General features: G+C 41.5%; 2 protein-coding genes across 2 annotated transcripts in view; one reads left to right on the forward strand and one right to left on the reverse strand.

Annotated features, from left to right (window-relative positions):
- Window positions 1-1,249: 1,249 nt before the first annotated feature.
- Window positions 1,250-10,104, reverse strand: LOC126988029 (uncharacterized). The gene is made up of 2 exons (XM_050845771.1): window positions 9,810-10,104; window positions 1,250-5,969 (listed from the first exon to the last, which is right to left on the reverse strand). The coding sequence occupies exons 1-2, from the start codon at window positions 9,831-9,833 to the stop codon at window positions 1,419-1,421; spliced, it is 4,575 nt and encodes a 1,524-aa protein (XP_050701728.1). The 5' UTR covers window positions 9,834-10,104; the 3' UTR covers window positions 1,250-1,418.
- Window positions 10,105-12,822: 2,718 nt separating this feature from the next.
- Window positions 12,823-14,878, forward strand: part of LOC126988030 (double-strand break repair protein MRE11-like) — a 35,096-nt gene continuing 33,040 nt past the window's right edge. The window contains exon 1 of the mRNA XM_050845772.1: window positions 12,823-12,989. The gene's annotated coding sequence lies outside the window, so the exon portion shown is untranslated. The remainder of the gene's footprint in view (window positions 12,990-14,878) is intronic.

A 14,878-nucleotide genomic window follows, 5' to 3' on the forward strand; every position in this document is an offset into this window, starting at 1 on the left:
TATGGAATTATATATATATATATATATATATATATATATATATATATATATATATATATATATATATATATATATATATACATATATATATATATATATATATATATATATATATATATATATATATATATATATATATATATATATATATATATATATATATATATATATATATATATATATATATATATATATATATATATATATATATATATATATATATATATATATATATATATATATATATATATATATATATATATATATATATATATATATATATATATATATATATATATATATATATATATATATATATATATATATATATATATATGTTTGTGTATGTGTGGAGGGAGAGAGAGAATGTTTGTCACAAGAATATCATGGAACAATGACAGTTTTTCAAGCTACTTGGTCTTCCAGTGGATTATAATTTTAAAGATTCAATGCTTGAAAAAGAAGTAATGTGGCTTTCCCATCAACCTTCACAATTTTCTTTACATTTCATAAATGTTGTGTAGAAATACATATGACAAGGAAAATATAGGGGCAAGATAATGTGTTGTGTGAATAATGAAGGTGTAGTTGGTGGAAAATTTTCAGGTAGATGCAGTCTGGAGCACTTCAAGCAGGTGAGAGAAGAAAAGGTGACTGCATCACAATCTTGCTTGTGTCTGATGAGGGACAGGGATAAACCTTGACAGTTGAAGTCTTATGGGTAAAAAGCAAGAGCTTTTTCAGGATGTTCAGGGAATGATTCTTGACAACCTCAACACATTTTGTGACATCATCCAAAACACAGAGGCATCTTGAAGCAAATGAGATTGTGATATTAGTCTAAATAAAATGGACAATGCATCTGATACAGTCTGTGAGACGGCAACCCAGCTTTAGCAAGAAGTGCTTGCTGGTCATGATGTGATGAGGTTGTGGCACCACACTGGGGCTCACAGGAAGCTCTTTCCAGCAAATATAATGATGGGTCATAAATTTTGTGCTCATTAGTGATTTAATGATTGATAAAAGGTCATAGAGCATGATTATTATGTGCATATGTGTGTGTGAGAAAGGATGTGGAAAATTTATATATATATATATATATATATATATATATATATATATATATATATATATATATATATATATATATATATATATATATATATATATATATATATATATATATATATATATATATATATATATATATATATATATATATATATATATATATATATATATATATATATATATATATATATATATACACACACAAGTGTGGCATTTGCTATAATAACTTCATGAAAAGCAACCTGAACCTTATGAGGAAACTAAGGAACATTCTTGGGCTAGGGTCACAAGACAGTTTAATACAAATCTTTGAGACTCCTAAACAGTTTCATGTTAGGCTAATATTAATTAGACAGTGCTTGGAGAAGGTCATCATCCCAGTCACAGAGCTGGTCCACTGGGAACGGGAACCTGTCCACGCAGTACCAGCGCTTTGTGTGCAACAAGGAAGACAGTCTTAAAAGTGCCTTGGAACGCAAAGCAGACTGTCTTCTAAGTCTTGCAAACCCTTCAAAGCTGCACTCGGACACAGGAATTGGTTTAATAGACTGTAAATCTTTCATGCTGGAGCACTCCTGTGAATTTTCTGTAGATAGTCTGGAGGCCAACTCCTTTGGTGGTGTGCATTCATTCTCTTTAAGAGGCTCCTCTTTCTCTTTCTTGGGTTTGGTTAAGGGCGAGACAGATTTGAAGTATGATCTGATGTCACTCGTGTTCTTCTCTTGCTTTATGGCTTTAGTGGCATGGGGTGACTTTGGAGAGTGAAGGGTGACAGGTGACGACGGTTTACGGGCAGTCTCCTCAGGAGCTTGTGACTGGTGCTGCTTGATATAATAGCGAATGTCTTTTGTGTATGTTGGTGAGGAGTCCAACTTAATTTTTTTGGCAGGTGGAGAAGTTAAAGGCTTGGAGATTTCCTCAGAATCAACATATGGGACTAAACTGCTCAATGGGTCACTGATCATCACCTGAGCCTTCAATTTGGCTCCACGTGCCTGCCACTCCCTGTTCTGTAGAGTGGTGGGTGACTTGAAGGCCTTAGAACTGCTAGAGGGAGAAGGAGTTTTTGCTATTACTGTGTGAGGTGAGGGAGGAGTTTTTGCTGTTACTGTGTGAGGTGTCTTGGGTGGTGACTGCGGTATTAGTTTAGGGCTTAGAGGCTCTGTTATACTAGTAAATGTGCTGCTCGTAAGTGAATCGTTAGGTGGGTAAATATGAGAATCCATGACACCAGCCTGCTGATCCTGTATAAGAACTTGTGCCTTCAGTTTTGCCCCTCGTCCTCGCCACTCACGGGATGGCGATGTGTCCACTGTGATGGGAGAAACAGAACCATTTTCACTTGGTTGTGTGCTCTCAAGTTTGTCAATACTGTGTTCTGATGGAGTGACAGGGTCTTCCACTTTGGTTTGCAGTAATCTTTTGGGACTCTGACTAGCTACCGAAATACTCTCTAAAAGCTTGAAACTTGGCCTCCTCTCCCGGACTGATCTTGCCTGAAGGGGCTTTTCCTCAACATCCACCTCTTCAGAAGGCTCCTTCTTACACACTTCACCAGACACATCAATTGGTAATGTCATTTCAGTACTATGAGATTCCACTTTCGGAGTTTTTACTTTGCTTTCGTGCTTTGACTTATGTTTTTTCACTCCCTTCCCCGCACTTGGTGGTGTTGTGTTTGATAGGGTCACTGCACTTTCACTTAATATTTTTTCTGGGGTAGTGCTGGGTAACTGCGTAGTGCTTTGGGGTGAGTCACTGGCCTCCTTTGGTACAATATTGTCTACAAGGTTTTCTGAATCACTTACACTCACTTTCTCACATTTTCTCTTTGGTGAATGGCCACTTCCTGTCCTTTCATTTTTGCTATTAACTAACACTCTCTTCTGTTCAACCACTTCAGTGTTCTTTAAACTTGAGTTCTCACTAACATGCCGTACTCTTCTGTTATGACCATTACTAACCTCTTGCATGGAGTCTGTAATTAAACTCACTATATTTGCAGACTTAGTTCTCAACCTCCTCCTTCTCATCCTCCTTGGAAGGCCACCACCCACTGTCCTACACAACACTTTGCTCTCTTCAGTCACAGGAGCACTAGGATTTGTTTCTGGGGTTACGTTCACACTTTCTGGAGGCTTGATGTCCTCTTCATCAGCCACAGCGTCCTCTGCTGGGGGCGCTGCTGGAGGTGTGTCGCTCTTTTCAACACTGGGAAGGAGCGTAGAGGTTTCTTCAGGTACAGCTTGACTGGTCTTGTCTTCACTAACCACTTGCAAAACAGAGGAATCTACTGGAGCCTCTTCATGTGGAACACTCTCTTCAACACTCTCTTCAACAGTCTTAACAGGGGACAAAGTCTGTGACACCTCCAAAGAAGTGTCCGCTGAAGTTTTTACCTCTTTGTCGTCACACGAGAGTTTAGGAGATAACGGGGCTGGCTTTTCATATTTATGGGGATATTTCAACTCTTCTATTTTCACTACACACTTTTGGATCAAGGAGTCAATTGGTACTGGGTGTTCCTTGTTCATGACTTCCCCATTTTCTCTGAGCTTAACACTTGTGGTGGACTTGGGTGGCACGTGGACAGGACTGCTTGTAGATGCACTTCCCACCAGCGGACTGCTCTCATTAATACTCTTAATACTCACACTGCTATTCTTAACCCCCTTCTCAGAGCTGCTTTCACTGACACTCTTCTTTTTCTTATGGCTTCTTTTCTTACTCCCATTGGCCAAGGTTACAACTGGCTCTGTAGTAGACTTCTGAGACTCCTTTGTTACCATTTTAGCTTCTGGTTCTAAGGAGTTACTTGCTTGCATGGGCTTTGGCTTTTTCTTGGGGGTGCTCTTCCTCTCCTGCGCCACCAGCACTGTGTTGCCAGACTGTGTGGTCTTCAGGACATGGTCTTCTACCTTGGGCTTGGTAGAGGAAACGGAAATATGAGATTCTCCCTCCTCATTACTCGCCTTTTCCAAACTGGTGCCACTGCTTACGGCATCTCTGGGGCCACTGACACCAGCATGCTTGAGGATGATGTGTGGATAAGCCTTATTGTTGTTTAGGGTCCAGGTCTTACGGGGAGGTGTGGCGCCTGCCTTGTTCCCCTTCATGGTCAAAATGGGGCTGGGCACAAAGTTCTCCAGGTCCTCCACATTAGGAAATAGGAAGTGACTTGGGTTGACATAAACCACATTGTTGGCATCAGTCACATAGCCAATTTGGTTTGTGACATCCCCCAAAGCAGAGTCTCCCACAAAGATGGCATCCATACTAGCATACACCTTGAAATTAGGGTTTTGGGGTTCTGTGAGGAGGACAGACACTTGCTCATTAGTAGAAGGAAGAGTGAAAAGGTCAAGCTCGACAGTTGGGATATTCTCTTCCTCCTTCTTGGCTGCCGCCGCCGCCGCTGCCACCACCACAGGCTCATTCTCCAGATCCTCTTTGTTCGTCTCGCCAAAAAGGGAATCTGTGTCTGAGGTGTCTGGCGTCTCCTCTGACTGGCTCTTCCTTGGTCTTCCCGGCCTGCGCTTCTTTTTGTTCCAGCTTCCACGGATCCCTCGGCTGGGACGCTTGCCCATTTTAGGAGTGTAAGAGTCGTGGGCTTCTTTCAGTTTTCTCCTATGTCCTTTGTGGTTGGGGGGAGGATTGGAGGTATTTCTCTCACCTGAGGAGAGTAACTTTGTTTTCTTTTTTCGTAATCTCGTTCTTCCTTCCACAGGAGGAGGAGGAGGAGGGGGGTCGGGAGTAGGGGCTGTAACAGTGTCTGTGTAGGAAACGTCACTCGCACTGGGCTTCAAAACTTGCTTGCGACGTTTCTTGGTCTGCTGAACTTTGCGTGACGATGCATCTCCAATACTTAATGGTTTATTTTTTTCTTTGTTTTTTGTACTTTCAGATAATTCTGGGTTCTTGTGAGAATTTGTAGTCACAGATTTAGCTTTTGGAACAACTGGAGTTCCTTTCTTCACAAGTTTCAAATTTTTCCCAGATATTTTGTGAAGGTTGCTTTGTGAAACCACTGGTTTAAATGGAGTTTCTTTACTTGCTGCAGGTAAACCAGAGGGACTAATCTTAGTCCCTTTAAAAGTGGTGGCCAAGGGCACTCTATTTATACTAGTGACTGGACTCAAGTTGGAATGAGTCACTTGTTGCAGCATCTTGTGGTTTCTGCCTAAAGGCACAACACCTTGTCTGACTGATTTCATCACTAAGCGTGGTCCTACATTAACCATTGGTGAGGTGTTGGATATTGATTTGCGAACAATCACCTTTTCGCTTCCAATGTCAGTCGAGTGATTAATCTTTTGCAACTTCTGATAAAGATTACTAGTTGAAGTGCTCACCAGTTTCACAGTGCCTGATGATGCAAGTGGACTAACATGAGTCTTAGAGTTAACAGTGCTGAATGACCTTGCAGCATTTTGTCCTGCTACTTTGATCACAATGTTTGTTCCGCCCATCAAAGACTCGCGACCAAGTCCTGACATACCAGCAATGGTGCTCACTGGGATCACTTTCGATGTCTTGGCCTGTTTGTTGTTCCCATGGCTCTTTGCATGGTGGGCAACAATATTCTCAGAGTGGACCCACATGGAGCAGTGGGTGCACCGCACCATACCCAGGTCCAGCAGTTTCGCCTCATGACTGGTGTCTGAGAAAGCCTTTTCTGCCAGATGCCGATGGTAGCTCTTGGATGTGGGGAACCAGTGATCACAGCAGTAGTGTTGCCGCTCCAGTCCACCAACCCCTACAAGCTTGATCTGGGAGAAGGGGTGCTGTGCTGTATTAGAGCCAATGGGGTCAACATAGGCAGTCTGGGAGGTGTTGGTCGGGATGGTTGTAACCACGACGCTGATGGCTGGTGACCCACTGCTGCTCTCCACCACCTGCCAAATAAATTCCAAGTCACATTCATATTCCTAGGGACCTCATCAACTACAATAGGGTCCTAAATAGTGCTATTTGCAAGAAACAGGAGCTAAATAATATTCAACCCAAAACTGCACAAACCACAGGCCAAAAGGACTAAAATTTGACGAGAAATGTTACAGGAACTAAAACCAAATAGCATGGCCTATAGTCTACATGTACTGAAGTATGCAAATTTCCTACTTGTACAGCATGAGTTAATGAAATCACACAAAACCTCAGGCTATTCAAGAGCATGCTGTAAATGACTAATGCTGAATTCTGTCAATATTGATGTGATGGATAAATTAGAATTTCAACCCTTTAATGTGACAAAAAGGAAGTTTAAAACCCTTTGATCCGATAAATTATATTATCTCCAAGTTGAAAAAGCATTGGACTGATATGTAAATAAGAGTAACCAGAGACAAAAATCTAATGAACAGTAAACACAATAGATCTAATCTCTTTATTTTAGATACTGGATAAATTGGACTACATCAAGGCTCTGCACACATATCCGTAAGTTAGACTAAAATCCGGGATACATGGTGCCGGTCTGTACAATGTCAGGATATTTTTTTTTACAAGCAGCAGCTCAAGGGCATAAAAAAAGTGTAGAAAAAAAGCCTGCTAAATACTCTTCCTAAAAAAGATTAGATTAAAAAGCGGCCAAAAGAGAGGTGTCTTGAGGATGGATGTTGTAAACTCGTTGAAGATCTATAGCTATGAATTTGGCACAAGTCTTGATCACATCACTTCAAAACAAAGGCTGCCTGCCTCTCACATCCCTCCTGAACCCTCACTAGCGCAGGGCAAGAGGAATGCAGCCGCTCATTGGTTGATATAATTTTTCAATTGTATAGATGCAGGAAAGTCAAGCAAACTCACCAGTAGTTCAGGTTTGTGTGCACTAGATAAAACTCATACATCACTAATCCAAATCTAGCTTTCCCGATGCGCATGGTGGCCCTCATACTTTCATGTTATGTGCTTTGTTTACAGCCATCCCCCCTCACCACCACCACCTTGCCGGCCTGTTGCACTAGATAGTAGTCCAGAAGTGTATATTTCTAAAATTTTATACAGCCCTGCTCTACTCCAACTACCAAATGGTGTCTTGATCTTTCATGTGAGACTAATCAGAATCCCTGGTCAACTCATAAACTCTCTTGCTTGGGTATACTCATTTTTTTTTAATTCAGATTCTTTTGGATGTTCGGCTATTTTGAATAAGGTCCCCCACAATCAGTCCGATTTATGGAGGGCTTACTGTACTTTAACTACAGTATGTATGTTTATTTCACATTAACTACTCAAGTAGTTACAACAAAAAAAGTATATAACCTCTAAACTTTTGAGACACAAGTGATGAACTATTTCAGGCTTTCCAATCCCTGTGATCACACCACACAGTCACTGTCTAAACTTGGTGTGACAAGATAATTCTGTTACCCAATGATATGCAAACATGGTAACACTGACATTAATGTTTGGGTTTGACAGCATTTCATTTTTTTCCATATATCTCTGAAAGCTTTTAACTTGAAGGATTATAAGCATGTGAGCACCTGTATTTGTGGTTTGACTTACTAACATAGTAGTATATATATGGCCTATTGCTGAAGCACTACCATACAAAGTTGCTGCTGGTGCTAGTGTTCTAATTTGGACCATATGTACATGTAGCTGTTTGGAACCACTAGTAGTTGATCAAGGCTGTGAGTTTGTGAACCACTGAATGATATGACTTGAGGAAGACTTAACACAGATCACAGAATTGAATCGGTGTATCATCCACCGACTTATGGATGAAAAGTAAATACCAACACTATGAAATAAGATAAATACCAATATTCATCTATAAATTTATTTCTATTTCTACATATTTAATTACTGGATTCTTTTTATTTGCACAAAGTAATAATAATGAGTGGATTAGACAAAAACAGAAAGACATAATTATTTAATATTATAAAACATTTTGTTGAGGCCCACAATCAAGGTTTTTCCTCCATGTCATTTCTGTGGCAAAATAAAATAATTTCACATTGGTAACTATGGGTAAGGGGGAATTTGAATCAATTTGCAAGAGATACATCTACCTCTGAGGAAAGTTATTTGATAATTGCCTTCAAAATCAGAGGCACTACGGTTGAGTTTTACTTGATAGACCAAAACTAGAATAATACCTTAATATCTGTTTATTTGTGCTTACAGGAATATTTCAACCAGACAATGGGATGAGCCATATATTAGCAAATGAAAAGAATGACATCTGGAATCAGGACTTGGAAGGAATCCTGTTTGCCTACTCAATGTACTAAACTCAATCCATTCTATGCTATGCTTGGAGATCAACCTATACTTCCTGTTGATATGGACCTCAATGCTAATGTCAATGCAAAAGCTATTGGCAACACTGCAACAGTGGACAAAATAAGGTCTTACAAACAAACTTCCCACAACAAAAGTACAGATTAACATGGGAAAGCCCCAGAAAAGATAATGCACAATATCATGATGCAAAACATGCACATCACACTGATGAAATGACAGCCAGACAGTAAGTGTTAGTGAATAATAACAAAAATACTCAAAGAATGGCTGAAAACTAAAGGACAAATGGTTGGGACTATCAAGATCATTAAGTGTTTTAATAAAGGCATAATTTGAAAACCTGGCAGTCAGGAGGAACCCCTTATGAGCACTAGCTCCTTTGTCTCTTAGGCAATCACTGAGTACTGTAAGCAATAACTGAAAACCTTAATCATGGGTACTTAAAATTCGAAACTACATAATTCTCATGGTGAAAAAAAGTGTATGTGAAGTGGTGCTGAGTGTCTGTAATCTCCCGACTGTGAAAGAAAAGGAATTTTTCAGGTGCAGGATTTAATATATATATAGCTGATTGCATGACCCCTGCCATGCCTCACTCTAGCCCAAGAGTTGACCCAGTGACCCCTGCCATGCCTTACCCCAGCCCTAGACCTGACCCAGTGACCCCTACCATGCCTCACCCCAGCCCTAGACCTGACCCAGTGACCCCTACCATGCCTCACCCCAGCCCTAGACCTGACCCAGTGACCCTTACCATGCCTCACCCCAGCCCTAGACCTGACCCAGTGACCCCTACCATGCCTCACCCCAGCCCTAGAGTTAACCCAGACCCCTGCCATGGCCCACCCCAGCCCTAGACCTGACCCAGTGACCCCTACCATGCCTCACCCCAGCCCTAGACCTGACCCAGTGACCCCTGCCAGCCCCAGAGGTGAGGTGAGAGATCCCCTACAATGCCCCACCAGTCCTCACAACCACAGCAAGCCTTCACACACACAGCCACAGCCCCCACAGCCCCACACACACACAGTCACAGTCCCCACACACACAGTCACAGCCCCACACACAAACACAGTCAGTCACAGCCCCACAGATGACAGAAATCCCCCTACTAAGCCCCACCACAGCCCTCACAGCCACAGACCCCACACACATACAGCCACAGCCCCCACAGCCCCACTCACACATAATCACAGCCCCACACATACACAGTCAGTCACAGCCTCACAAATGACAGAAATCCCCTAGTAAGCCCCACCACATCCCTCACAGCCACAGCAAGCCTTCACATACACAGCCAAAGACCCCCCACACGTACAGCCACATCCCCCACAGTCCTACACATACACACAGAGTCACATCCCCCACAGGTGACAAAAGCTCCCCCTGCTACGCCTCACCCCAGCCGCCCCTCACCTCACCTCACCCCAAACACCTCTCACAGCCCCCAGGACACACCACGCCACGGCCATACTCACCCGCCCCGCCGCACTACTTGTCATCTCTCAGGGCTGCCGGGTGCCTCAGAACGCGCATCACCTCCCGGGACCAGGATAAGAAATAACAGATCAAAATAACAGGCAAATAACAGCCAAGATCCTGCACGTTTGTCTGAGCGCGCGAGGCCTTCAGTCCCTCCACCACTCCTCTGGGTAGTCCGAGACGCGCACCACCACAGCTTAGGTTTACTTCACTATTTCTCCACGCCTGATGCACTGAAGACTCTGTAGAAATTTAAAGTCTTCACGTATAAGATGCTATGGATAGTTTGATAGCCTGCAGTTGAACGGACAAAGGGTAAGATTTTTTTTTGAATGTATATGAGGATGCCGTGAGACGATCAGCGCCTCGGACTGCGTCAAGGCCATCGATCCGGTAGTTGCCTCTTCATTGATGCCAGATGCGCACTATTACTCACCTATTGCCTAATTTAGTGGGTTTTCTTTCATGTTTTCTAAGATTAAACATACACGTATCTACAATTTACTGGAGTTAGCACGTGGAAATATATATAAGCCCTTCTAACGCGGCATTTATCTCACCAGTGATGCCAAATACGCACAAATTACTTTCCTATTGTCTAATTTTGTGTGTTTTCCATTCTTTTCTACGTTAAAGCATACACGTATCTACAATTTACTGAAGCTAATACATGGGAGTACGTATAATCATTTCTAACATAATAGTTGTCTTACCAGTGATGCCAGACAACTTAATTACTACCTACATAACTTTTTAATAGGATTTTCGTTCTTTTCCCAGGTAAATTTAACCTCACTCTTCTCTTTTAGGTTCAGAATGTTCTGTCAACCTGTACTTGCGTCATAAAATGTTGCATGCTTACAGCTAAACGTATATATAGTCAAACACATCAATTCCCCTCCCTTGTTGTGCATTCCTACCATTGTATCTTTTTAGTTTCATGGTGCTACCTACACATGTATTAATAGTTGTATAATCACACACTGTCCTTCCTGGGGGTTGGGATGGCATGTTCCTCCCTTCTCCCTTAATTGTTTACCTCCAACAATTATAATAAACTATTAATCAATCATTTTTGACGGCCACTCAACAACACTCAGACCGCGATAACAACCATTGCCTGATACAAAACGTTACATTCATCATTCACGAAGTGCAAGCATGAATGGATTATATATGGAGTACATGTATATAGCGCGTATGCATGGCCGGCCGGGTTGGTTAACTTCACCGGTTTGAACAGCGAAAGAACAATCAGACAACGTATCTACTGCGTTTTATTGCTTATACCTACCCATGGGAATCAGAGAAGTCATTAGCCGGTGCAAGATATCAATAATAATCAGCAAAAAATGTTACATATAGGGGAGACGTGGCATGGCTGTTTTTTTAATGTTATCTTGTCACCCCCTCATTCATATCTAGTTGACGAGGTAGCCTATTTTTGAAAGGAAATGCCTTCAGATAAGGAATATATTTTACGAGAACGAGTGAGTCAACTGTTAAAGACCATCCCTCTCTAATTGATTCCGTCTTTATCTCATATTACGTTAGTCCTATCCCCTTCCATCATTTTCTCCCTCTTCCTACTTTTACAGGGCAGACTGAACGGTACTGAGAGGAGAGGAGGAATTATATATTGATTGATTGATAGTTTATTGTTGCAAGTAAAACAACAAAGGAGAAGGGAGGATATATAGCTGTTGTGCGAGAGGCCACGTATACTCTTCCTTCTCCTCTGCTTAATATGCTTTGCTTTTCAATGACTTTACACTATTAATCTTTCCCCTCTATAATACATCATCACACATACTTGCTATACCATATACGACCAGTTTTACAGTCCAATAGAGAAAGTTTGTAAGCTATCCCAACCAAACAAAAAATACTATAGGCTACTTATATACGTATTTGCCGCTGATACAAAAAGAAGGAAACCACACAAGCAATCTCTTTACTATCCGGAACTGAGTTGATATAATGGATTACTGTGAACATTAATCTTATATATGGTTTGGACAACAATTAAGATATAGGAGGGCGGTACCTATATAGCCGGCCTCCCCCTAGACAATACGAAAATAAAATGAGGGGACTGATAAGTACATTGCTAAGGCACTAGATGGGAATGAATAAAGAGATGGAGTAAAATAAAATAATAGTCCTTAAATAAAGTAGAATACTGCAGAAATTACGCCTTGTATTGCACTGTGTTGAAAGGTAATAATCACACTAAGTAGGCCTACTGGGGGTTGGGATGGCATGTTCCTCCCTTCTCCTTTGTTATTTACTTGCAACAATAAACTATCAATCAATCAATTTCTTCCAGTGATAATTGCTTGCCCTTAATAGTTGTATAATCACACTCTGTACAATCAATCAATCAATTTCTTCCAGTGATAATTGCTTGCCCTTAATAGTTGTATAATCACACTCTGTACTGCCTGGGGGTTGGGATGGCATGTTCCTCCCTTCTCCTTTGTTATTTACTGATTGATTGATTGATTGATAGTTTACTTGCAACAATAAACTATCAATCAATCAATTTCTTCCAGTGATAATTGCTTGCCCTTAATAGTTGTATAATCACACTCTGTACTGCCTGGGGGTTGGGATGGCATGTTCCTCCCTTCTCCTTTGTTATTTACTGATTGATTGATTGATTGATTGATAGTTTACTTGCAACAATAAACTATCAATCAATCAATTTCTTCCAGTGATAATTGCTTGCCCTTAATAGTTGTATAATCACACTCTGTACTGCCTGGGGGTTGGGATGGCATGTTCCTCCCTTCTCCCTTATTGTTTACCTGCAACAATAAACTATCAATCAATCAATCAATCAATTTCTTCTAGTGGTAATTGCTTGCCCTTAATAGTTGTATAATCACACTCTGTACTGCCTGGGGGTTGGGATGGCATGTTCCTCCCTTCTCCCTTATTGTTTACCTGCAACAATAAACTATCAATCAATCAATCAATCAATCAATCAATCTTGCCCTGTGCCCCGTAAAGTCCATAACCAACAGCAACAAAGAGAACTCCCAGGCCCCGCCAAGACCGAGTTCTTTCACGGGTTTTAACAAGTTTTTGGCGGCCACCTTGCGTTTTCCTCCCTTCCCGAGAGCTGACAGCCAAGTTATAATCAGGACATCCTACTTTGACTTCTGTTTTGTGTAAGGGAACGGCCGGCACCCTATTTTACACTTGTCAGGAGGTGGCGGGGCGTTCTTGATCTCGGTGCCATGGCTGAGATAAGAACCCACAGCCTAACTAGCCCTGTAAAACACCCAAGACGAGGAGATGATACTGCCACTTTCTTAATAACCACGTAAATCCCTCACAGTTACTCCTTCAGCTGGTGGATAAATTAGTGCCTGGGAAGGGTAGGCTGAGGTTACCTGGGTGTCATACATGTCAGGTTAGGTTAGGTTAGATAGACAGGATCACCATCTTAATAACCACGTAAATCCCTCACAGTTACCCCTTCGGCTGGTGGATAAGTTAGTGCCTGGGAAGGGTAGGCTGAGGTTACCTGGGTGTCATATGTGTCAGGTTAGGTCAGATACACAGGATCACCAAAAGTAGGTGGCTGGATCCTCCACACCTTCCACACCAGGCAACCTCAACACCTCCTCCCTCAGTGGAAGACCCTAGTTGTATTGAGAGTGGAATATGTCTGCCAGCTCTGGTCCCCACATAGAGTAAAGGACATTCAAGACCTTGAACAAGATCAAAGGGTGTTCACAAGGAAGCTGGTTGGGGGACCCCTTAAACTACTGGGAGGCTAAAAAAACCTCAGGCTGTAATATCTGCAGAGACGAAGAGAGCGCTACATCGCTATTTACGTCCTTTCTTCAAAGCTTTCTGTTTTGTGTATTCACCACGATGTCCGGGAGACTATTCCAGTTGTTCACCATCCTGTTTGAGAACGCATATTTCCTCAGGTTAAGCTTCGCTTCTTGTGTCACTCTCCCTCATGGTAAAAAGTCCCTCTGTATACTCATCATATCTACCTCACACAATTTTGAAGGTTTCAGTCATGTCTCCTCTTGATCTTCTATATGACAGGGTGGGTAAATCTAATTTTCTAAGTCTCCTCATATGTTAGGGCTTTTATTTCTGGAATTAGTTTGGTGGCTTTTCTCCGTACATTTTCTAATATTTCAATATCTTTGGCTTGGTAGGGATGCCATACCTGGTGGGCATATTCCAGGTGTGGTCTCACTAAGGCTGTGTACCAGGCTTAAATCATAGCTAAGTCCAGGTGTACAAAAGTTATGCCCACTATTCTGTTTGTCTTGTTGATCTCTTCAGCCAGGTGCTCGTAAAAGCTGAGCTTGTCATCCATGACCGCACCAGGTCCTTCTCCCTATTAGTCTTGGCAAGTGAATTATTCATGGTGCACCCTTGATCCTCCACGTTTGTCATCCCTACTCGCATATAATTACACTTTTCTGGTTGGAATTTTAATTATCTACCTTAGGTTCAAGGGTCATTGAGGCAGAGATGAGCACTGAGGCCATGCACTGCCATAGCCTCTTCGGTTAATATGGTTAATATTTCACATGAGGATAAGACTGACGTTGTGTTGTATTTTATTTCTCTGGATGCAGTGCTATATTAGCTTCCAGAAAATTTAAGAAACTTCAAAATATTGATGTATAAATTTTTTTGAGGGCAGTCTAGCACATCGCATTCTGGCAGCACGGGTGAGGGGTCGGGTTAGGTTGTTGAGTTTTGTTAGATTTGTTAAGTTTGTTTATGATAGATACCTGTGATATGCTTCGTGTTGTCCCTACCTGGTGTAATTGTTCTTCAGTAGATTGGAACTGCCATGCAAAAAAATAGAGACTAAGTTGAAAGAATACAGAAGGCTGCTTCTAAGTGTGCTCCTAGCCTAAAAACTTGTGGAGAGAGAGACTAGAAATTTTAAGCTTACTAACACTGGAAGTAAGAAGCAAGAAGAAGCAGTAGTAGAGATGATTATATAATGCAAATGTAAAGTAATTTATTTTTGTAGGTATGAATCTCTTAAGTGAAACATGCCAGAAGCCACAACTGT

The sequence above is a fragment of the Eriocheir sinensis genome, chromosome 67, assembly GCF_024679095.1.
Source record: "Eriocheir sinensis breed Jianghai 21 chromosome 67, ASM2467909v1, whole genome shotgun sequence".
Classification (NCBI taxonomy): domain Eukaryota; kingdom Metazoa; phylum Arthropoda; class Malacostraca; order Decapoda; family Varunidae; genus Eriocheir; species Eriocheir sinensis.